The 25823-nt window shown below is 30.4% G+C and overlaps 3 protein-coding genes across 3 annotated transcripts; 2 read left to right on the forward strand and 1 right to left on the reverse strand.

Annotated features, from left to right (window-relative positions):
* Nucleotides 1-577: 577 nt before the first annotated feature.
* J7337_009783 (uncharacterized protein) lies at nucleotides 578-4091 on the forward strand (the record flags this gene model as incomplete). Its single annotated transcript, XM_044827378.1, has 6 exons — nucleotides 578-1558; nucleotides 1609-2840; nucleotides 2892-3165; nucleotides 3235-3579; nucleotides 3639-3842; nucleotides 3918-4091. The coding sequence occupies 6 exons, from the start codon at nucleotides 578-580 to the stop codon at nucleotides 4089-4091; spliced, it is 3210 nt and encodes a 1069-aa protein (XP_044677972.1).
* Nucleotides 4092-4454: 363 nt separating this feature from the next.
* J7337_009784 (uncharacterized protein) lies at nucleotides 4455-6128 on the forward strand (the record flags this gene model as incomplete). The annotated part of the gene is made up of 3 exons (XM_044827379.1): nucleotides 4455-5022; nucleotides 5084-5200; nucleotides 5254-6128. 3 exons carry the CDS (start codon nucleotides 4455-4457, stop codon nucleotides 6126-6128), a joined length of 1560 nt encoding a protein of 519 aa, XP_044677973.1.
* An 85-nt stretch (nucleotides 6129-6213) lies between these two features.
* On the reverse strand, nucleotides 6214-8616 carry J7337_009785 (uncharacterized protein; the record flags this gene model as incomplete). The annotated part of the gene is made up of 7 exons (XM_044827380.1): nucleotides 6214-6288; nucleotides 6336-6448; nucleotides 6506-6720; nucleotides 6788-6942; nucleotides 6996-8106; nucleotides 8162-8283; nucleotides 8338-8616. 7 exons carry the CDS (start codon nucleotides 8614-8616, stop codon nucleotides 6214-6216), a joined length of 2070 nt encoding a protein of 689 aa, XP_044677974.1.
* Between the last annotated feature and the right edge of the window lie 17207 nt (nucleotides 8617-25823).

The following is a 25823-nucleotide window of genomic DNA, read 5'->3' on the forward strand; positions in this document are numbered from 1 at the left end:
ATTCTGCGGAAGTCGACTTTTCGGAAATTTGTAGTGAGCTCGTTGCGCAAGCAGACTCCAGGCGAACAGAGGCAATGCGGTTACAAAACCTGGGACTCGGGAAATAAATGCCTCTCACCGGATGTGTCGCATCAATGAGTTGAGGCGACAGCGCGTTGAGGCCAAGCGAATAGGTTCCCCGGTTGTCGCTTGAAGGAAGACGAAAATTATGTGTAGGATGAAGGCTGTCGCTTTTCGAATCGCGACATGATTCTTTGACTGCTAGCTTGGACCCTGAGCCACACCGTTATGCAAGTGAGTGGACACCTGTGGCGCCAGGGTGGGGCCCTGAAACCCCACTTACTGAATTGTACCTTAATCGGGAATTATGCAGCAATGGAGTTAGCATGACGGCTCGCATCTTCTCCTGACAAGCTGGCCAGAATTAAGAAGCCAATACCTACACTAGTGTCTACTAATTAGGATAGCTTTTTCGGTGATCTTCACCAACAGAGAAGACGTTATTAACAATTGCCGGAAGGGCTCCATGCACCCCCTCGAATCCCTTTGAGCCATATGGCATTGAGGCGCCAGAATCATGTTCTCTATCGCCAGCGCGCCAGCGAAGCAATCGGTTGGTGAGACCATTGACATTCTAAGCGGTCGCCTCAGTTCGGCAACTTTGCTAGAAGACCGAAGAGCTGCAATTCTGGGTCTTCGTAGCTTCGCCAAAGATTATCCAGCTTCTGTGGCTTCGGGTGCCCTACGAAGTCTAATAGGGAGTCTAAGCAAAGACGGTGAAGATGTCGACACCGTCAAAGTGGTACTCGAGACTTTGTTAATGCTCTTCAACCCTAATGAAGATAGTCCCGAAGCTTCGGAGGAGATCGCCCTATGGTTGGCCGACGAGTTCACTCAACGCCAAGAGAACATCACGTTACTGCTCGATTTCCTCGAAACAAACGATTTCTATTCCCGTCTATATTCTTTACAATTACTAGCCGCCATACTTTCGGCACGTACAGAACGCACTGAGGAATGTATCTTTACTGCTCCCCTCGGTATACCGCGGCTGGTTTCCGTCCTCGATGACCAACGCGACGCTATACGTAACGAAGCTATCATTCTCCTGACCTACCTCACACCAACATCGATCGAAATACAAAAGCTGGTGGCTTTTGAGAACGCTTTTGAGAGATTGTTTGCCATCATCGAAGCCGATGGAGCTCTCGTAGAAGGAGGTCGCACTGTTGAAGACTGCCTGATCCTTTTGGCCAACCTCCTCCGGTCAAACAGCTCAAACCAGGCCCTGTTCCGAGAGTCGGGCTGCATGAACCGTTTGGCCGATTTATTAGGTCGAGTTCTGAAACCTCAAACTGATGGGTCTGAGGTTGCTTCGTGGGCAGCAGCGCAACGAAATCGCAATGTTTATGCTTTCCTCGCCGTTATTCGTCTATTTGTTGTCAGGGGCTCTGCAGGCACTCCATTGAATCAAACAGCTATATGGAAGCATGGTCTTACCTACCATATTCTACAACTGGCCTTCAGCCATGAAGCGCAAACACAAATCAAGGCCGAGGTTCGATAATTTGATTGCTACTGGAAGGCCATTTCGTTGACATCATATAGGCTCTGATCACTTGTGGTGACGTGATTCGGCAGAATGCACCTCTTCAGGAGACATTTGCTCAGATGATGGTTTTGGCTCCTCTGGCTAAGAATGACATGGCCGATGGACAGACCAGCCAAGGCGAAAAAGTGTTTGTTATCGACGGCTTATTGGACCTGACATTGTGTCTGCAGGACCTCCAAGAATTCGATGTTCGTTTTGCGGCGGCTGAGTGCTTACAAGCTTATTTTTCACATCACCCAGCTGTCAGGCTGCATTTCCTGGGCCGCGCCATTGAAGGACATCAATCTGGAGCCAACGAGTCTTCCAACGTTTTGACAGTTCTTCTGCAGCCTCTAGTTGAGTCCTCGGATCCATACAGGCAATGGTTCGCTGCTGTGATCACCTTCCATCTCTTGCATGAAAACCCGGAGGCCAAGTCAGAAGCCATGGGCTTGACCGAAGGTGATTCGGAAGATGGGGAAGAGGTTGTGACTGCTATCCAGACTCTTTCAGCTCACGTTACGTCAGGCTTTCGTAGAGGCGACGATACGCGGGTTTTGGTCGGTTATCTTATGCTACTCTTGGGCTGGCTTTTTGAGGATCTGGATGCAGTGAACGACTTTCTCGCCGAGGGGAGCAATGTTCAAAGCCTAATTCAAGCTGTTTCACAGCCTCCAGCCATAGGCGGGGGCGAGATCGTTCAGGGACTGTGCACTATGCTGCTTGGTGTTGCTTACGAATTCTCAACAAAAGACTCACCAATCCCAAGAGCAACATTACTCTCCATCTTGACGGCTCGCATAGATCGAGATGTGTACCTAGACCGCCTATCAAAACTTCGCAGCCACCCTTTTATTCGTGATTTCGAAGTATTGCCTCAAAGGCTGGACGCTTCGTCTCCAGGACGACTCCCCGATGTCTTCTTCGACAGGGAATTTGTTGAGTTCTTCAAGGACAACTACAGCCGAATAGCACGTGCTATTGACAGAGAGCCCGGCATGGAGATCTCTGTCGTCACCAATGGTGTTCAAAAAGGCGTTTCGAGGGAACTGGTAGACTCTCTCAGGAGCCAGGTCGAGGAAAAGCAGAATGCTGTGAACGAGATCCAGGAAAAGCTAGCGGTACTTCAGGGGCAGTTAGGACAGGAACAGGCGGATCATCGCAGATCAAAGGAAACCGCTGCTCTAGAAATGCAACGGGTCAAAGCCGTGAATGAAGGGTTAACAAAGCATCATAGCGAAGAGCTGCGGTAAGTGCCACCATTATCAACTTGTATTAGCCCCTACTGAAACAGCTGCAGGAAGCTTCAGGGTCAATTGGCGTCTAAGGAGAATGATCAGCGTAAGCTGGTTGCTCAATTACAATCTCAATATTCGATCAAGGAGAACGAGTATCAAAAGCAAATTGCTCAGCTGCGTTCACAGCAAACAGCACAAGAAAACGATCATCAGAAGCAGCTCGAACAAGTCCGGAAGGCGGCCGAGGCCGAAGCAGAGAAGATCAGACGGAGGACGGATGCTGAAGTGGCAGATCTCAAAGCGAACATCAGTCGTCTCGAAGTTGTTCTGATGAAGGTGCGTACCTGTTATCCCAGCCACTACGGTGTGTACGAGTGTAGTCGGCTGATATTGGCTCAAACCTAGTCCCAAAAGGAGTACAATACACTACAACTGCAACGCAAGAACGAGATAGATATGCAAAGAGAGAAATATGAGAAGCTTCTAGGGCCTCTTCGTCAGGAATACGAAGACTTCAAGATCCAGTCCAAGGTTCAAGCAGATGAGAAACAGGCCAGGTTCAAAGAGGAACTGCAAGGCCTCTGCGATAGAAAAGATGCTGAGATAGATGCTTATCGAGAGCAGAGTCAGGTGGACCTGGAGCAGCAGAAATTGAAGACCAAGGAAGCAGAGGAGAAGTGCCAGAGCCTCGAGAAGCAGCTCAGCGGAGGAGACGCTGGAAAGAAGGACTTGGAGGCTAAGCTCAAGAAGGTTTGCGATTATCAACCTGTCCTGATGGAAGATGGTCAAGAAACTCACATGTCTCACAGATGGAATCGGAACTGTCAGCTGCCAAAAAAGCAAAGGACGCAGCCGAGAAGCAACTATCAGAATCGAAGGAGTCAGCAAAAGAGGAGGCTAGGAAGGCAAGAGAGGCGACTGAGAAGAAGCTGCAGGAGTCAAATGAGGCTAGAGAGACCACCCAGTCCGAACTTGATGACCTCCTCATGGTGTTTGGCGATTTGGAGGAAAAAGTGGCCAAATACAAGGCAAGTCAAGAAACGCGGTGCTCCCATTTGCATACGCTATACTAACTGACTTGACTACAGGCTCGTCTCGTTGAGCTTGGAGAAACCGTATCAGACGGCGAGGACGATGATGGTGAGGAAGATGAGGATGACGACGACGACGATGATGATGATGGAGAAGAAGACGACCAAGAGTCTGAGAATGACGATGATGAAAAGGAAGAGACGAAACAGAAGCCGACAGCCAAAAGATGAAAAAAAAAAGGTACATCAGCAAAGCCGCCAAACAGACAGGCAGACAGACAGGAATATATGCCATATACCCCCTTACAGACATATCATATATATTAACTAACGGCAAACACCTCGCGGATTGCATCTGGATGGTTGCAAAGCCATTTGCCTTTGACTTTCTACCTATCATGACCCAGAAAAAAATCCCCAACAGGGCATAGCCTTCTCCAATCACCGTGATCCCACAAAATATTCTCCAAGCTAAGGTTAGGTTAGCTAACTCGGTGCAAACCAAACAAAACAAAACCAACACCACTCGAGTTCTTGATTCAACTTGGTTCGATCTGGCCTGGTCTTGCATTGTATTGCAGTGAAAAGGGGAAAATGTCTAGTCACGAATCTATCTCTGATGAGGGCGAATGGCTCGACCTCGAGTCGGATGAGGAGTCAATCCCCATTACATCCTTCTTCAGCACCCAAACCTTCCCTACTGTTGCCGCTATGCTCGAGGATAGCAGCAAGAATCATGGTTTCAGCTTTGCCGATTATGTCCAAAAGCTTCAGCTTGACTTTCACGGTGCTGTCAAGCTCGTCAACTTTGTTCGTGATAGTGTAAAGAATGGCACACCATTGCCCAAGGAGATCTCTGCAAAAGACCTCGAAGACGAGAAGTACCTTCAGCCTGTTCTGGAGAACGATGCTCTCATCTTTTCGCTGGACGAAGTATTGGAGAACATTACCAACGACCAAGCAGCTGAATCCAACGATGGAAATCTCAAGGCCCGTAACAGGGAACTGGAGGAGGAGCTCGAGAAGCTCAGAGATCAATTTGCTAGCTACCGCTTGACGGTTCAGCAGACACTTGATAAGCGATGGGGCGATGATACCGAGACGGCTGCAACAGAGAAGAAGGATGACTCTGCCTACTATTTCGAGTCTTACGCCGCACATGGTATATCCCACCAGTTATCGATCGATATCTTGATCTGTTCATACTGACTAGTTGGGTCCAGAAATTCACGAGACCATGCTGAAAGATACCGTGCGAACTGATGCGTACCGTGACTTCATCTACAACAATAAGCACATCTTCAAGGACAAGGTCGTCCTCGATATCGGATGTGGCACTGGTGAGCCTAGTTATGGTTTCGATCTTGATTCAGCACTAAAGCTTTTAACCTAGGTATTTTGAGCATGTTTGCGGCAAAGGCTGGCGCTAAGCAAGTCATTGCTGTTGACAAGTCAGACATCATCGTCAAGGCTAGGGAGAATATTTTCCACAACGGCCTGTCCGATGTTATCACAACTCTCCAGGGAGCCATTGAGGATGTCAAGCTGCCTGTAGGCCAGGTCGATATCATTGTCAGCGAGTGGATGGGCTACTGTCTTCTCTATGAGGCTATGCTTCCAAGTGTCTTGTACGCTCGAGACCGTTACCTGAAGCCCGATGGTATTCTCGCGCCCAGCTCTGCCACAATCTGGATTGCCCCCATCGCAGACCCCGAGTATGTTTCGGACCACATCTCTTTCTGGAGAGATGTCTACGGCTTTGACATGAAGACTATGCAAGAAGGTATCTACGAAGAGGCCCGTGTCGAGGCCATGCCACAAAGTTCTGTCTGTGGTGAACCCTACCCCTTCAAGGTGCTTGATCTCCATACCGTCAAGACTGAGGATCTTCAGTTCAGCGCCAAGTGGTCGTCAAAACTCACCCGTGAGGTCGAAAATGTTGACGGGCTCCTCATTTGGTTCGACAACTTCTTCACGACATCCAGAAGCGACCCAGTACCCCCTGCCGAGACAACACCAGAGACCTGGGACAAGAAAGACCAGGGAGGCGTAGCGTTCACTACCGGGCCTTATGGCACTGTCACACACTGGAAGCAGGGCCTTCTTCTCGCTCCTCCAGAGGCGAAATCATCTGCCAAGTCGCCCCAGAGTCTCTCAGGAAATATTGTTTTTGCGGCGGCTGACGACAATGCCCGAGCGTTGGTTTTGAGGGCTTCTTGGACCGATCCTGAGGGTGGCTCAAGGAAGCACTCATGGCAGCTGAAATAAAATGCTTCTTTTATCAGGCTTGGACACGGCCAGCAAAGTCTGAGAAGATGGTGTCCCCACGAGTCGAATATGGTATGCGATGCAGTCACAGATGAGGAACATTCAAGCCTTGCAGCAAGAGGTTTACAATGCTCAGGAAACCCTCGCCAAGAATGAATCCCTAAAGGGGTCAGGATAGATGTGACATGGAATGGACAAGACACGTACCGAAGCAAAAATGATTAGAGGGGTCTGCGTCCGCCGCGCGATATGAGTCCAGTACCATGCAAATAGACCGCCAACGGTTCGAGCCAGTGTGAAAGACGGGACGTTATACATGCCTTTTCAGGTGTCAGCGATAGTATCTCCCTTGGGGTCACATATAGTAGTCAACTTACCAACGGCGACAGCAATGCCACCAGGAATAAGAGGTCGCCATCTTTTACCGATAGCGAGCGTTCTGGTGATAGTGGCAACTGCGAATAGAACCGCAGCTCCAATGGCCCATTCCTTGACACGATATGGTAGCCCAGAACCTGTGACGAGCCTTGCAGTGAATATCCAGACGTAGGCGGTTGGTACCTGGAAGAGATCACCAGGAATCGTATATACGCTGCGTTTCAACGGTGTCAGCCAGGTCCTCTTTCAAGTGCGGTATGGCGAAGTGATAGGTTACCCACCTCGTGTAGACACGGTAGATGAATGCACTCAGAACAGCACCGACGCTTGCTCCAATGACTTGACCCCAGAATTGGGCTTTCGGAGCTGCTCCCAGTAAGTGCCCAGTTTTGAGGTCCTGCATGAGATCGCCAGCTTGCAAAGCACCAGCTTCGGACTGTGGCAGATTAGAACATTTGCCTGAACATGTAGGCATAGGGAACCACTTACTACAGCACCGGCGATCAGGTTGATCAAGACACTGGACTTGTGAGTCTGAGGGATGATAAAGGCAAAGAATAGCTGCGCGAGTTTGCTAATCCCAGATACGGGGTTCAGATCCGTCTCGCCCAGCGCCCTAACTCCCATGATGCTTAACACCAGAGCCATGAGAACAGCAATGGTGGTGGCGTAGAGCGGTACAAGGTCACCAAAGACCAAATGAATAGTGAGAACGCACAGAGCTATCGAAGCAAGAAGGCCGATCGTTACCATACGGGGCCCGATGCGCTGGTGGGGAGGAGCATCCTCCTCATTGTCGTCTTGGACAGGGGCATATTCATCAGCTCCATAGCGCCTCTGAGCAGTCTCAGTCTCTCTGCTCAAGAGCGGCGAATAGTCATGGCTCGGATTCCTCCACAAGCCAGAGACGCCATGTTCCTGTACTCTCTGGCGTAGGGAAGACATAATCCCAGTAACCTGTTGGCTGGCAAAGATTCCGCGGAGGGCAACGTAAGCAAGGCTGACAATTGCATCCGCCAGCATAATAGCCAACGAGATCCAAATGATCCATCCCTTGCTACCATGTTCCCAATCATCAACATCACCAGGCGCCCACCCCCGAGATTTGGCCAGAGGACTGAGGATTCCCCAGCCAACTACAGCACCAAGAAGCATATGCAGCGTCGTTTCGGTCCCCATTATGATTCCCTGACCGATATAAGCGAAGCTGGGGTTAAATGTCCACAGCCATGTGTGAGCTGCGACAGAACCAAAGATTGGCAAGTTGCGCAGTATAGGGAAAAAATATGTCGCCAGCGTATAAAGCCCAGAGCCGCCAAAACACAAAAGTAACAGTTTGATATTGGCTGCCCAATCTCCTTTGTCCGGCACGGCATCGCCGGCATCCTGCTGATGCTCCTGGTCCGTAGCAGCCCGGCCAACGGTGTCTGGTTGAAGAGGCTCGTCACGAGGAACGAGACTTGCAAAGCCACCCTTAGCAGCAGCGTCAAGCTCGTCCTTGGTCGATTGCCGGCCTTGTCCGTGCAATACTGAGATCAGTACGGCCGTACTGAACCCACTGGGAAATTTGAGGCGCTCTCGGATGATGACTTGCTTGCGTCTGGTAGATATCAGTAAGATTGGAGCAGAAAGACACGGATCATATAATGGCTTACAGGGGAACAGCAAAGACGACGCCAAAGTAGCAGAGTCCCAGAGACCAGATGATGAGCTGCCAGGTACTCAGATTGATCGGGCCTTGCTCAACTTGAGCCAAAAGATAGTTCAATGCCGGGATCTGCCTCGCTAGTCAGAACAATCTCTTGGTATAAGATGAGTCTAGATGGCATACAACACCAACAAAGCCGCAGCCCAGTGGCATAATAGCCATGCCACAAGCTACGCTCTGGAGCAATACGTTCTCAACGGGAGAAAATGGAAACCTCAGGTGCGGCGCAAGGAGCCGGAAGATGCCAAAGCCCATGAGACTCGCAGGCATTGACATGATGGAAACCCATCCAGTCTGCAAGCCGAAGTACATATTGGAGAAGCAGATGATGGTGCCAACAGCGAGACCAGCTACAACGCCTCGCAGCGTGAAACTGCGCCCTGGGACCACGCGTGTCTCCATTTCGCTGTTTTTGCCTGTGAGCAGCTAATGATTGGCGATGTTTGGTTCAGGGACGCGTTTGAGAAGTGGTTGTGACGTTAGTGAGATGAGATAGGTACCTTACCTTAGTTAACTTAACTGTATTACCAAGCGAACCAGACCCCACATTCTGATATCCGAGAAGACTTCTGCTATTAACTTATTAATTAATCTAAGTATTTACTATATTTTTTTATTTTTTTTTAATTACTATTAGCCTTACTTAAGGCTATTAAGCTTTTAACTTTTTATATAATAGCTTAAATAATAAAGCCTTTATTTTTTTTTTTTTTTAATTATTATTAGCCTTACTTAAGGCTATTAAGCTTTTAACTTTTTATATAATAGCTTAAATAATAAAGCCTTTATTTTTATTTTTATTTTTTTTTAGTTATTATTAGCTTTATTTAAGGCTATTAAGCTTTTAACTTTTTATATAATAGCTTAAATAATAAAGCCCTTATAGTAATGTAATAGATAAGGTGTGCAGCTTAGGGTAAGAGGTCTAGCCTTATTAGTAAGAATGGAAGACTGTCTGTCTTAATAGATATAAAGGGATAGGACCTTAAGGGGGATTTTAGCTTCTTTATGCTTTTTTAGACTAAATTTTATATATTTTATCTTTATATTTAATACTATTAAACTAATTACTTAATTCTCTATCTAATAATAAAGACCTTATTTTAATTAGACCTTTATAGCTAGTTATATAAAGTTTATAATTAAAGATATATTAGGAAATATTATTTTTTATAGTCTTTTCCTTATTATTATTCTTTACCTTTAAATTAGTCCCTAAAACCTAGATAATCTAATTTACTAATAGTTACTAGCTAAAAGGATTTTAGAATTAACTAATTAGTTAAAAAGAAGGGTACTTTTATATTACTTAAAGTTATAGACTTTATTAAAAGAAGAAGATATTAAAATAAGAAAATAAAAAGTAAAGGACTATAATAATAATAATAATAATAATTTACTTATAGAAGTAATAGAAAGTAATAGATCCCTTATATACTAAACTAAAAGTAATAAGACTAAATATTTCTTAAGTATAAAGAGTAATATTATAATTAATAATCTAAAACTACCTTATATTTACTTCCTATCTTAGGATAGTATTATACTCTAATACTTAGGTATAACTAATTTTAACTTAATAATATAAAGATAGTATTATAATAAGCTTTAAAAATACTTACTTAGTTAAAAATAATATAGATTAGAGTCTTTATATTAAAAACAGGAACCTAAAGACCTTCTCCCTTTAGATAACTAACTTTAATAATATTCTAGAATTTTAGTAAAAAATCCCTTAAAATTATTTAATTAAATAGATCTTTAAGACCTTACTATAAGATATTTTTATATTATTAATATTTTAGACTTTTATAAAAAACTTAATAATTATAATAGCTATTAATATAATAGTTTTATAAAAAATAGATATAAAAGATACCCCTAAGAGCTTATATAAAGTATAAGGAAGTAATATAACTATACTAAAATAATATAAACTAACTAATTACTATATACCTACTAAAATAAACTCTATTAATACCTCCTCTCTATTTAATAGGATAGATACCTTCTTTATAAAGATAGGAACTTAACTAGTTATAATAGCTCTAGCTATAATAGCTACCTAACTTTAAGCCCTTATTATAGCTATCTAAGACTATTATAAACTATATACTATAATTAGTAATATTATTTTATATATAGAGATCTTTAATAATAATAATATTACTAAATATCTCTATTACTTTAAGTGCTATATAAATAATTTTAATATATCTAAAGAAAAATAAGTAATAATTATAAAAGCTTTTACTATTCCCTCCCTTATTAAAGATATATACTAAGCTTATAAAAGCTATAGTTAGAAGGAGGTAAAGAAAAATCTTAAGGAAATGTTTATAATTAAGGATAATACTACCTTTAATAGCTTAGAGGTAAAGCTTAAAAAGCTAAACCTAGAATAGCTCTTAAATAACTATCCCTAAATAATTAAATAGTTAATATACTACTAGTTTAAATTCAAGAAGCTAGAAGCTAACTATAAAGATATAATAACTTAATTTAAGAATATCTTAAATATTATATATTAAGAAGTCTTAGATAAAGTTTTACTTTAGTTTAAGAAAAGTTAAAAGAAAATAAAAGCTATACTTTATAATAAACTTACTTAAATAATTAAGTAAATAGCTAATAATAAGATCTTTAAAGCTAAGAACTATTATTATCTTAAGGATACTAAAGATATCCTTATAACCTTATAAAATACTAAAGTAAAATCTATAAAGATAGTTCTTAAGTAAATCTTTAAAAAAAAGTAAAAGATAGTTATAGAAATTACTATAAATAACTTTACTAACTTAATAAGGAAAATATAAGTTAATACCTTTAGTAAACTTAAAGGTACTCTTTAAGAAATAGTAAAGGAAATAGTTATAAAGTAATTAAATAAAAAGGCTATAAACTAAATAATAGCTTAATTATAATATACTATAATCTAGACTTATTTAATAGCTATTAAATAAAATAATTAAATAAAAAAGGATTATAATATAAAAGTAAATATAAATTATACTAATTAAAAGTAATAATACCTATATTAGTACTATAATAAGAAAGGGCATTTCCTTAAGACTTACTATAATCTAGAGTATAATAGAAAAAACAGACTAGTAGATTATAATATAACTAGTAAAATAGCCTAGATAGGATACTAAGAAATGCTAATTCTAGCCTACTTAATATATAAAGTAAAAGGTAATTTTAAAGTTAAAAAGCTAATCTATATATAGGTCTTTAGATTCTTTAAATCCTACCTTATTATAATTACTAAGCAGATAATAGCCTATAATAATATAAAGGTTAGCTAAAATATATAAGGTAAGGTTACTAGTATTATCTAAAAATACCTAAAGAAATAGCTAAACCTTAAGCTTTATATACTACTATATACTTACCTAAGAGATAATATTTAATTATTTATAGAGGTTATTAATAGATTATATAATAAAACCTAGCCTAAAGCTCTAAAATTAATATAAATAAACTTTATTATATTTAATAATAGCCTAAGTATAAATCTAAGAGATTAAAAGCCCTTACTACTTCTTAAAATACAGATCTCTAATATAAATATTAATATAAATATAAAGAAATAGGTATATATTAATAATAAAAAAGAAGTTAAGGCTACTAAAATCCTAAAATAGAGAATAATAGTAAAAGACTTAAGGAGTCTTAGTCCTTTAAGATAAGGGAAAGGACTTAAAAAATTAAATAATCTTAAATCTTACTAACTTTAAATTTATAATAAGATTAAAATAGATCTATATATTAAAAAAATTAGTATAACTATCTAAGATATAATAATACTTAACCTTTAATTTAGTAAGAAGGTTATAGAGAAACTTAAAAATATAGTAAATAGTATTACTAAGATCTTATATTAAATAGTTAGGGGTATATAGTTTAATTAATATAACTTAACCTTAATAAATATAATCTAGTTTATTAAGTAAAATTATAGTAATAGTTACTAGAAATAAATAAGTATAATAGCTAAGATTTATACTATTTAATTTAAGACTAATAGTAAAGATATAACTAATTAGTTAGATAAGTATACCTAGAATTATAAAAAGCTTAAATTAAAAAAAGGAGAATATATAGTTATAAAAAATAAAAATACTTTTTATAAAATAAGAATAGTTATCTAGACTATAAACTAATATATAGTACCCTAGCTAATTAATTTATAAAAAGGAAATAAAACTACTTATTAAAATATAATAGCTTTTTATAATAAAGATTTAAAGGATATAGCAATTAATAGCCTTAATATAAATACTTACCTCTAGAGTAGAGATAAAGCGCTAATATAAAAGTAAGAACTACTAAGGATTATAATTAGGCTTAATAACCTTAATAGAAATATTATAGAAGCTATAATAAATATAAGGTCTAAAGGAAATATTATTTTAAAAAAGATTATAAAAGCTTATAAGCTAAAGGTAATTAAAGTTAAAGCTATAATAATATCCTATATAGGGAATAAGCTTAAGATAATAGGTTAAGTAGAGGCTAAAGTATATTTAGTAAATATATAAGTCTTATAATATTTCTTTATTACTTTAGTAAGAGTTACTATCCCTTTTATCTTAAAGATACTATTTATAAGGTTAATTTAAATAATATTTAATTACTTATTAAAAAATAGATTAATACTACTAATTTACTAGCTAGGTAATATAAAGTTTATTACCTTAGCTATAGGATTAGTTAAGTAAGAGCTAGTATAGACTAGAATTAAAAGATTAGTTAATTTAAAATAAATATTAATTCTTATACTAAGCTAGGAATTAAAAGTATATTAGGCTTAGAAAAGGATAATATCTTACCTTTAATTAAAGTAATAAGCTAAGAATCTATAGATAAGGTTATTAAGCTAATTACTAAGGAAAGTATAAGATAATATAAGGAGGTCTTTAAAGCTACCTCTTAAAAGATTAGATAATATTAAGGTATAACTAATTAGATTAAAAAAAAACTAAGTAAAAATAAAAATATAGATATAGTAAATATTAAAGTTAATATAATATATAAATAAAAAGGAGTTAAGATTTACTTTATAAATAATATACTATTAGATAGGTTAGTTTTAGATAAAAATCCCTTATAGAAAGAGAAAAAATAGGTAGAAATTAAGGATATACTAGATATAGTAATAAAGTATTTTAAGTAAATTACCTTAAAATTCTTTAAGATAGAAAGAAGGAGTAAATTAAAAGGAAAGAGGCTCTTAAAATTAAAAGATTAAATAAGTAATATATTAACTAAAGCTAAGTTAGATATATTTCTTAAGGTAATATATAATTAAGAAGCTATATTAGTATAGGACTTTATAGAATATAGGTAACTAGACCTAATTATAGCCTCTTTTTAAATTTTAAAAGTTATACTCTATAAAGTATAGTAAGCTAGGGATATCCCTATTTTTAAAAGATATAAGGTAGCAGTTATTAAACTACTAAAAGAATAACTTATTTAAAGAGTTTTAAAGGAATCTTATAATACTTATTAAAACCCTTAATTCTTAATTACTAAAAAGGATAGTAATTTCTAACTAATTAACTCTATAACCTTAATAAATAAAGTAATTATAAAGGATAGCTTCCAAGTGTTCATTAGCTGTATTTACCCTCAATTTATGTTCCTCATACTGCTCTGCATTGCCTTACAACCTGATCTAATCTATTACTAACCTACCGAGCCAGCTTCAGCCCGCTAACATTTACAGTTTTTCCCCTAACGCCAAAACCTTCATTTCGCAATTTGCCTTTTTACCCCTCTTTTCCCCCTTACTTCCCTTCCTTCACCTCGCAATAGCCCTCAATTCCCGCAATACAACATTTACACTGTCAATTCGACCACTTCAACCGCGCATTTCAACTCCATGAACCACGCCCAGTATCGGCCATTGCTGCCGCCTGATCTAATAGCTGTGATAAAGGCCTATTGCTCTATCAATAGGTCCTGATCCTGCCTTAAGTAATTAGCTAGGTCTTCTAAGGCCCTTAATTCGCTTATGATAGTTAGTATAATAGATACATTTTATGTATCTAGGAGCCTTATAGTATAATTAAAGATTGCAAGATTAACTTACTATATTAGCATTAATTTATTAATATGTAGCAGGTTTTTACTTATGATATTTAAATACTAAAGGAAGGTATATAAATTAGGGATATTATTAATATTAAGATTATTAATATTAGTTAGATTACTGTTTATATAGGCATTAACTGCTGTAATAGGATAGTTATGGCTGTTGATGCTAATTGCGTAGTGCGGTATCTTTAGATAGTTTTTGTAGTTTCTGGCTTATTTAGAATTAGGCTTTTAGGGTTAAAGCCTTAATGTTAATTGCCTTGACTGGGTGATAATAGAGAAGGCCTTTAGCCTACTAAGGCTAGGGAAAATATCTTTTTATACTTATAGATTAAGGCTACTTATTTAGTTAGATTATAAGGTTAAAGGCAGTACTGTATAACCTTAAGACTTGCTTTTAAAGTTATTGTGTTTTTTAGCGTTATGTATAATGCCTTATATATGATATGCTAAAAAATAAGTATTATATTATATTATTCTTATTATAAGACCTTATTAGCTATACCTTATGTATTGCTATAGAGATATTTTATCTTTTTAATAAAGGATAGCTTATCTCTGCTACATATAAATAAGTTTTTAGCTAATTTTACTATATATAAAGTTATCTTATTATTAGATTTCTTTTTAAAATATAATTAATTCCCTTTAAATAAAAAAAGTAAGAATATAATTATATTTAATATACTAATAGGGCTATTAAAGATATATAGTTTACCTTAAAAAGTAATAAACTTAATAGTATAATTTATAAGAAATATTATCTATATCTTTAAAGACTTTATCCTAGAGGTCTATAAGGCTTTTCTTAATAATATTTATATTAAAGGACTAACTATTACCTATAAGGATAAATAAGTTGCCTTAAAAGTAAAGAGGTATATCCTTAAGTATTTAATTAATATTAATAAAGTGCTTTTTAATATAGAGTTATTAAGGTATACTATTACTAAAAGGAAGTCTTAATTTTACTAAAAGATAATAGTAATAATAAGGTATCTCTATAATATATATAGAAAAGCCTTTAATAATACTAAAGTAATTAAAATTATAAAATAAAAGAATTATATTAATACTAAGGAGGTATAATCCTTTTTTAAGATAACTAGATATTATAAGTAATAAATCTATTACTTTACTTAAATTACTAAACTCTTTATAAAGCTACTTTAAAAGGATATTAAGTTCTATTAAGGCTAACTAAAATAGGAAGTAATAGATACCCTAAAAGCTAAAATAACTTAACTCTTTCTTTTAATTACCTTTAACTATATAAAAAAGGTAAAAGAGGTTATCTTTATAGTTAATATAAGCCTAACTAGTTAAAGAGTAGTATTAATATAGGTTATTAAAGGAAAATATTATTTAGTATATTTTAAGTTAAGGTTATAGAATAAAGCTAAGTTAATATATAATATAATAAAGAGGGAATATTAAGTAGCTTTATATATATTTAGAAGATTTAAGAGAATAATATATAGTATTAAGTTTACTTTAAAAACTAATATATAAGTCTTAGTATATTAGCTAAATAATAAAGTAAATAATATACTAGAGTTTTTTATTTTTTAATAGATTAGCTATTTACTTCTTTTTAACTTTAAGGTAAAGTATATATTAGGCTTAAAAAATAAAGTTATTAATAGACTATTATATAAGCTAGTAAGGCTATTTAATTAATTAAATATAGAAGTTAAAGAAAATATAGAAGATTTTATTAATCTTTACCTTAATATAGTTAAGATTAATAGATCCTTTAAGGTCTTAGATAGGAATTATATACTTAAATTAAAATGCTTAGCTTAATACTTATTAATATTAAAAAGGCTACTAAAAATAATAGATTCCTAATACTATACCTTCTAAAAGTAAAATAAAGTATTTTTTATTTAAAGTTACTAACTCTAGAAGTGCTTATAAAGGCAGTAAAAGCAGCCCTTACTAGTTAAAAAGGACTTAGTAATTTAAAAGTAAGTAATTAGATAATACTATAAAGCTAGTAATTATAAAAGGCATAATATAACTATAAACCTTATTAAAAGAAAGTATTATTAAAAGAACCTCTAAGGAAATATAATAGCTATTATTAAGTCTTATAAGACTTATTAGAAATATTACTTATAATACTTAAAGGAAGAAGTCTAATATATAGCACTAAATAATCCCTTTATTAAGGTCTATTTTAATACCTAGTATATATTAAATAATTAAAGATATAAGTATTTACTTAAAGTATATTATAATCTAATAGGCTAGATTAAAGTTAAGTTATTAAAGGTATTATTAATAAAAGTAATAGTATAATTTATTAAAGGCCTTATTTTACACTTTAAGATAATTATAATAGCTATAATAGATAGGGGACCTAAAATAAAGAAGGAACTCTTAAAAGTGCTCTAGTAATATAATATAAGGACTATTAAAATATTACTATATAATCTTAAGGCTAATAGTCTAAATAAGTATAGGCATTATATACTTTAAAAAGTATTAGAAAAGCTTAAGTATAAAAGGAAATATACCTAGGTAAATAATCTTAAATATACTCTATTTATTAAGTAAATAGCCTTAAAAAAGTTATATAGATTTTTACCCTTTTACTTTATATATAGTTAAAAGCTTATATACTCCTTAGAAGTTAAGTATCTTATATAATAATTAATTAATTAAAATATAGTTAATATACTAAAAGAAAGGCTTAAAGTATAAATCTATATCTTAAAAATAAAAAGGTTAAATATAAAGAGGGCTAAAGTAAAAGTTACTAAATACTAATAAAAAGTAATAGCTTAATATAATAATAAACTTTAATATAAAATATAATAATAGCTATTATAAGTTAAGGATTTTATTTTTAAATATAATATATTAAAAGTAAATAATATATTAACTAGGTATAAGTTAATTAAGAAATAGGATAGCCTATTTTATATTATTAAGTATTATCTAGAAGCTAACTTTTATATACTTTAAGAGCTAAGTATAATATTACCTTTAAATAAGTTAATCTATAAAGACTAGCTTTAAAAGTTTATTAAAGATAAAGATAGATAATAGACTTATAAAAAGGACCTAGAGCTAGATAAGGAAGTAAGAAGTACTATATTTCTATAAGGCTTAGTCCTTAGTACTAGAAGTGCTAGACTAAATAATTAACTAAAGTTAAAGGTAACTTAATTAATACTATAAACTAAAGTAATCTCTAATTTTAGAAATAAGACTAGTAATAATAAAGATAAAAGGGAGGATTTAGGTATACTAAACCTAATACTAAACTTATATAAGGGACTACTAATATACTTTAAGATATAATTAAAGGAGCTTTTAAAAGCTAAAAGAGATACTTATAAACTAATTAATTAATCCTAGGATTAATTAAAAAAGGTAAAGACTAAAAGCTTTTAGCTTTATAATAGCTAGAATATAAAAAGTAAAGTTAATAATACTAAAAGTATTTAGTATTAATTATACTTTTAGTAAAGGAAAAGAAAGTAAATAGTAATAAGAAAAGAAGAGATAAAAATAATTGCTTTTATAAGGACCTATAATCTCTATAAGTAGTTATTTAATTATATTAAAAAAGAGAAAGTAAAATTATAAATTATAGATTATAGTAAAAATTATAAAAGCTTAAGAGGAAAATATAAGATTTAGCTAAAATAAGGAAAAGATATTAAGTAAAAAAGCCTTAAGAAATATAAATAAAAGACTAGAAATAAATAATTACTTAGTATATAAGAAAAATAAACCTTTAAATAGCTAGTATTTTACTAAAATAAGAAATATAAAATCTAGACTTAGGAAAGATAGATTAGCCTTAATATACCTTAAGAACTTAAGATTTAGACTAGATACTACTTAAATACCTAGATAATATAAAGAATATACTAAAGATATGCTTTTAATATCTTAGATAAGCGTTAGATATATCCTAGATTCCTTAAATATAGTACTAAAATCGCAGATTTTTAAAATATAGATTTTAAAGAATTTAAATAAAGTAAGATCTATTATAAAGAGAATACAGTCTTAAAAGCTAAGGTATTAACTAATTACCTAGTTTTATAAATCTTATATTAAAAACCTAGTCTTTATTACCTAAAGATACTTTATTTCTTACCTTTTAGCTATTTAATTATAAATTTAGTACTCTTAACTATTACTATACTATCTAGTTTACTACTCTATAGTATTATAAGCTATTAGTAGGTAATTCTTAAAAAAGACTAAAGGTTTAATTAATTTACAGATACTTAATAAGATTCTCTAGCTTATAAAAAAGAATTTACTTTAGTAATACTATCTTTTCCTAGTAAAAGAGCCTTAAAAAGGCTAGATAGAAGGTTATTAACTTAATAAATAGAAAAAAGGCACTAGTTATAATTAGCCTTTATATTTTAAATATAGTTAAAGTATTAACTACTCTAGAAACCTTTAATTAAGATATAATAATAAAAAGGCTAAAGGAAATACTTATTATTCTAGCTAGTAATAAAGAGGTAAGAATTAATATAGTTTTAGTATATTTTAGAATTATAAAGGCTAAAAGAACTAATTAAAAAGGCTTTAAAGTAAGGCTTACTTTTAATAAGCTTAAAAAAGAACTAGCCCTAATAGTAAGTAAACTTAGCCAAGATATATATAAGCTAGAGCAATTAATAAATATACTTAATAAGCTATATAATAAAAGTAGTATTACTCTAGTTAATAAATATAAGTATCTTCTCTTAAAAAGTAAAAGCTAATTTAATAGTTAATATTAAAAAGTTAAAAAAAAGAGAATATAAGAGCTTAATATATAAGGAATACTATATTTAATTAAGAGTTATATTAATATAGATCTAAATATTAAAGGAGTTAAAGATCTAAGGAATTAGTTAATATAAAAAGTAATATAAAAAGTAATAATATATATAAGTATATAAGAAGTAAAGTTCTTAAAATCTTCTATACTAATCTAAATACTATTATATAACTGCTAGTAATAATTAATTTTATAAAAGAACTTAGACTTATAAATATAGTAATTAGTAATTATAATAAGATTTAGAATAGCTTTTTTTCTTTTCTTTAAGAGGTTAAGGCTATTAAAAGCTTTAGTAGATATAGTAATAGGTATTAATATTAAAAGGTTAAAGTAATAAAAGAGATTAATTAAATAAGAAGAGTTAAGGTAAAGATTAAAGAAATAAAAGGAAAAGAAAAGAGGTAAAAGGTAATAGGAAAAGGAAAGATCCTAAGTTTAGGATAAGAGCTTTAGGTGCTTAGTTATAATAAATTACTAATATAGCTATATAAAGGGTTTCTATAGGTATAAAAAGCTCTCTTTTTTTTCTTTTAATTCTTTTTTCTTTCTTTTATTTAATATATTACTTACTTCCTACTTTATTAACTAACCTACCTTCCTGCTTTTATACTTTAAGGCTACTTAAAGCTATTTTTAATTTATATTAATAATTACCTTTATTCCCCTCTATACTAACTTACACTCTTACTATTATAAATCTTATATTTATATATATATTTCCTTTATTATATTAAGATTAGAAGTATTTAATTAGTTAGTTTTATACTTTTTAAATCTTATAAAAGCCTTATTATACTAATAACCTGCCCTGCCTTTAAAATAATTACTACTTCCTACCTTTAACTACTTATAATAATATTTAATAATAGCCTCTAAACTAGCAAGTCTTTATATATATATAGTAAAAACCCTAGCCCCCCTGATTAGAAAACCTAAACTACCTAGCCTGCGCTTAAAGAAAATAATAAATATTATCTCCTTTACTTTATTAATTAAATTATATAGTATCTAATTATTTATAGTAAATATTATATTAAGAATAGTAAAGGAGACTTTTATAATATTAAAGAATATAATAATATTAATAACCTTTACCTTAATATAGCTCTTATAATATAGCTAGCTATAGTTTATTTATAAAAGAATTAAAGAAACCTTAAATTATTTAATCCTTTAATATATAATATTACTTATATCTTTAAATAGTATAAAGTAGTTACTAAAAAGGCACTAATATTAAATAGCTTTAAAAAATAGCTAAAAAATAGTAAGACTAATATAACCTAGCTTAGCTACTATTCCTTACTAGTTTAATTACTTAAATAAATAAAGTAAAGCTAATATACTAGTAGTAAGGCTTTAATATAGCTCCTAATAATAACTTTATATAAAATAACTAATATTTATTATATCTATAAGCAAGCCTTTACTATTTAAAGTAATAAGAGCTTTATTAACTTACTTTCTTTAGCTAATATTAAATAATTAAATAGATAATATTATAAGAAGAAGCTCTTAAATAAAGTATTAAGAGTTAAAATAGACTTTAGCTTTTATACCTTTTTTATTAATTAAAGGCTTATAGTTACTAGAAGGAGGTTTATTAGCTTAATAATTTACTTTAATAATACTAAATACTAGGTCTCTATTTTATAGGACTAGGTAAAAGGCTAACTTTATATCTTTAATATTTATAAAGTAAGTTAAATATCTTATATTAAGGCTATAATTTTAGCTTAAAGAGAATAGCTAGTAATATATAGTATCTTATATAACTTTAATTATTTTATACCCTTATTAATATATTAGCCTAACTCTAATAGCTATAGACTGCTATCTATTTAATTACTTAGTATAATAATATAATCTTATATTAGTCTTAAGTATATAACTATAAGAAGATTTAAACTACTTACTATACTAGATATTAATAATAAAAGAGAGTCTCTTTAATAAAAGGCCTGCCTATAATATAGTAATTAAGTACTAATCCCTTAAGAGACTATAAAGCCTAGTTTTATTATATATTAAAAGGATCTAGTATACTCCTTAACCTAAATAGTAATTCTTAAAAAGCTTAAGGTAATATCTAGGAAATACTTTTATTAAAAGAAAGGAAAAAATAATAAGCTAACTAAAGCTATACTTTAAAGAAAAATATTTAAATAAACTAAATTACTAAAGTAAAAGTAAGGTATTTTTTAAAACCTAAATAAGCTATAGCTATTTAGTTACCTTAAAGGATATAATTATATTTATATTAAAAGGCTAGGCCTAAAAATAAAGCTAAATTAAAGTAAGTATATACTTTAATAGACTAGGTCTAAGTCCTATAATAATATACCTACTTAAAGAAAAAAGGAGTTTTATAAGCCTATTACTATAATAAAGCTAATCTAAGTAATAGGCCTTTAAGCTATTAGGCTTATAAAACTTAAAGTAAATATTTATAAGACTATATTAGATTTTAATAGTATTCCCTTTTAATCTAAGCCTTAGTAAGTAATTAATCTATCTAATTAATTAGGCTCCCTTTTATAAAGGTTATTACTAATCTCTATCTATAGCTAGGACTATAGCTTAATAAAACTAATATACTTATTTCCTATACCCCTAAAAGCTTAAATTTACCTAGCCTATATAGTAATTATAAGGCTAGCCCTAAAATCCCCTATAATAAGCCTACCTCTTTAAGTTAATAAAGGACCTATTTAGTATCTTTAAATTACTTCTAGTAAAGAGAATAAAAGACCTATTTAATACCCTTAAACTTTAAATAACCTTACTACTAACTAGTAGTTAATTAGGGTTACCTTAATAAAGCAGTTAATATTTATAAGCCTTACTTTACTACTAAAACTAAATAATTATATAGATCTTAAGTTACTTATATATTAACTAGGGTACTAAAGCTTTAATCCTTTCCTTTCTTTACCCCTATTACTTAGTATTAAGTATACCTTTAAGCTAATTATATAACTAAGCCTATAACTAAAGAGCTAAAAATTAGTAATCTATTTAAGCCTAATACTAAGTTAAGCTATTATTATAGTTATAATTAATAAGCTTATAGCTATTAAAAATACCTTATATATAGCTTACTATAGGATAATAAATAGGGATAAAAAAGCTATAAAAAGGATAATTAAGGACTTAAGGGTTTATACTTATAAAATAATTAAAAAACTAAAAATATAATACCTGCCTATTTAAGGAATCCTTAAATATTTTTACCTTCTAACTTTAAAAACTTAAGCTAGTTTTATACTTACTAAGCTAATAAGCCTTAATTAGTAAGATAATATCTAGAATACTATAGTAATTACCTTCTATCCTAAAGCTTAACTAGGTTAATTATATAAGGAATAAATAGTAATAAGGAATTAAGATTAATATAAAGGAGTTAAATAGTCTTTTAAAATAGTAATTAATTAATTAGTTAGTTATAAAAGATATATTAAGGTAAAAAGGCCTATTATATATATATAATAGCTTTTAGTAAATTACTTATTTAATATAGTTTCTTAAGTATAAGGGTATATATTAAAACTATATAAAGACTTATATAATAGATAAGGTATATAGCTTAAGGTAAGAGGTCTAGCCTTATTAGTAAAAATAGAGGACTGTTTATCTTAATAGATATAAAGGGATAGGACCTTAAAGGGGATTTTAGCTTCTTTATACTTTTTTAGATTAAATTTTATATATTTTATTTTTATATTTAATACTATTAAACTAATTACTTAATTCTCTATTTAATAATAAAGACCTTATTTTAATTAGACCTTTATAGCTAGTTATATAGAGTTTATAATTAAAGATATATTAGGAAATATTATCCCTTACAGTCTTTTCCTTATTATTATTCTTTACCTTTAAAGTAAGCTAGAATTATAAAGCTTAAAATTAATTAAAGTTTATTTACCTTAAATAATATAATTACTGCTTTAATTAAGCAGTATAAGTATTACTTCTTAATAGCTATATTAACTTTTTTCTTTTACTTTAATTAAAAGATCTTTTATTAACCTTTATAACTAGGCTTAGTATACTTATTATAAAATATATTCCTTAACTTAACTTTTTATATTTATTAGTTATAGTTATTAATATTTATTAAAGCTATTAATATAATATTATAAAATAGCCTATAGTTATATAATTAGGCCTACTATATAACTAGCTATAACCTTAATATAGCTATTAAGCCTACCTTATAGATAGCTAATAAAGAAAATCTAGAAAATATCTATATAATAATAGCTATTATTAAAAAGAACTTTATATTAAAGTATTAATTTAACTTTATTAAAATAACTATTTTTAACTATAGGTTAATTAAGTTAATTAATTATATAAATTATTTAGCCTATTTTAATATAATTAACTTAAGCTAGGTTTATAATAAGCTTATAAGCCTTTTAAACTTAAAAAGAGTTTTAAAAAAAGATTATTTCTTTTAATTAAACTAAATAGCCTTTTTTATTACCTTTATAAGCTTAAATATATATTAAAAAGTTAAAATGTCTTTATAATAATATATAAAATATAGCTAATAAGGTCTTATAATAAAAATAATATAATATAATACTTATTTTTTAATATATTATATATAAAGTATTATATATAATATTAAAAAAAATATAATAATTTTAAAAATAAGTCTTTAAATTATATAATATTATTACTTTTAATTTTATAATTTAATTAAATAAATAACTTTAATTTATAAGTATAAAAAGATATTTTTTTTAGCTTTAGTAAGCTAAATACCTTTTTTATTATTACTTAATTAAAGTAATTAATATTAAAGCTTTAACTTTAAAAGCTTAATTTTAAATAAGCTAAAGATTATAAAAACTAATATAAAATATAATATTATATAATTAATATTAATAATAGCTATAACTATTTAATTAAAGTAATTAATATTTATTTTTTTTTTTTTTAATTACTATTAGCCTTATTTAAGGCTATTAAGCTTTTAGCTTTTTATATAATAGCTTAAATAATAAGGCCCCTATAGTAAGCCAGAATTATAAGAATTAATATTAATTAAGGTTTATTTACCTTAAGTAATATAATTACTGCTTTAATTAAGTAATATAAATACTACTTTTTAGTAGCTATATTAACCTTTTTCCTTTACTTTTACTAAAAAAATACTAGGCTTAATATACTTATTATACTTCTAAAATATATTTACTAACTTAACTATTAATTATAATTACTAATATTAATTATAGCTATTAATAAAATACTTATTATATATAAAAGCCTAAAGCTTAATTAAAGCTATTATATAATTAACTATAACTTTATTACTATAATTAAATTAATATTAAGTTAAGTTAATAGTAAAAATTACTATAAGCTTTATATAATAGCTATAGCTATTAAAAAGAACTTCTTATTTAAAAGCCTATCTAGTTTAGTTAAAATAGCTATTTTTAATTATACTTTAATTAACTTAATTAGTTATATAAATCTAGCTTACCTAGGTTATTTTATTTATTTAGTTTAGCTAGCTAAAAAGCTAGCTAGATTAAATAAGCTAGAAAAAGCTATAAAAAAAGGCCTGCCTTTTAATATAAAAAAGGTAGCTTTTCTTATTATATTAATAGGTCTAAACTTAGCCTTATATAAAAAGTAATTTAAGAATATAATTATTAAGGCTAATTATTTATATTATATCTTTTTAATTATATAAAATTAAGGGTAAAGGCAGGGTAATAGCAGGGTTCTAGGACTAAAGGTTTAAAGAAAGAAGGTTAACTTTTATATAAGTTAGTTAGTAAAAGCTAAATTAACCTCTATTAATTAAATATATATGCCTAGGTATATAACTAACTGCCTTTATATTTAAATAAATAAAGTAAAATTAATAATAAAATAGTAGTTAAACTAGAGATTAATATTTATATATTTAGCTTTTTAATTAAAATCTATAGTTTTAAATTTAATATTATATTAATCCTTTAATTTTTCTTAAAGTATTATAAAATTATAAGAAAATATTTATTATATATTAATAAACTATTAATAATATAATAAGTTAATTTTATAATTTTTAATTATTAAGTATAGCTATTTAATATTAATAGAAATAGAATTAAAAATAAAGCCTTTAATAACTATATTATAAATTAAATATATATATTAAAAGACTTAATAAATTACTTAAAATAAAGTTAATACTTACTAAAGTAATAGTAAGCTTTTATTAATAGTATTATATTAAGTAATAATAATAATTAATATTAACTATAGTTTATAAAATTAAAATATATAATTATAAAATTTAAATTATAAATATAAATCTCTAGTTTAACTACTGTTTTATTATTAATTTTACTTTATTTACAGTTTAAATATAAGAGTAGTTAGTTATATACCTAGGTATATATATTTAATTAATAGAGTTATTATTAACTTCAGGTTAATTTAGCTTTTATTAACTAACTTATATAAATAGAGTTAACCTTCTTCCTTTAAACCTTTAGTCCTAGAACCTTGCTATTACCCTGCCTTTACCTTTAATTTTATATAATTAAGAGGATATAGTATAAATAATTAGCCTTAATAATTATATTTTTAAGCTACTTTTTATATAAAGCTAAACTTATTAATATAATAAGAAAAGCTACTTCCTTTATATTAAGAAGTAGGCCTTTTTTTATAGCCTTTTCTAGCT

This window comes from Fusarium musae, chromosome 7 (assembly GCF_019915245.1).
Source record: "Fusarium musae strain F31 chromosome 7, whole genome shotgun sequence".
In the NCBI taxonomy this organism is placed as follows: Eukaryota; Fungi; Ascomycota; class Sordariomycetes; order Hypocreales; family Nectriaceae; genus Fusarium; species Fusarium musae.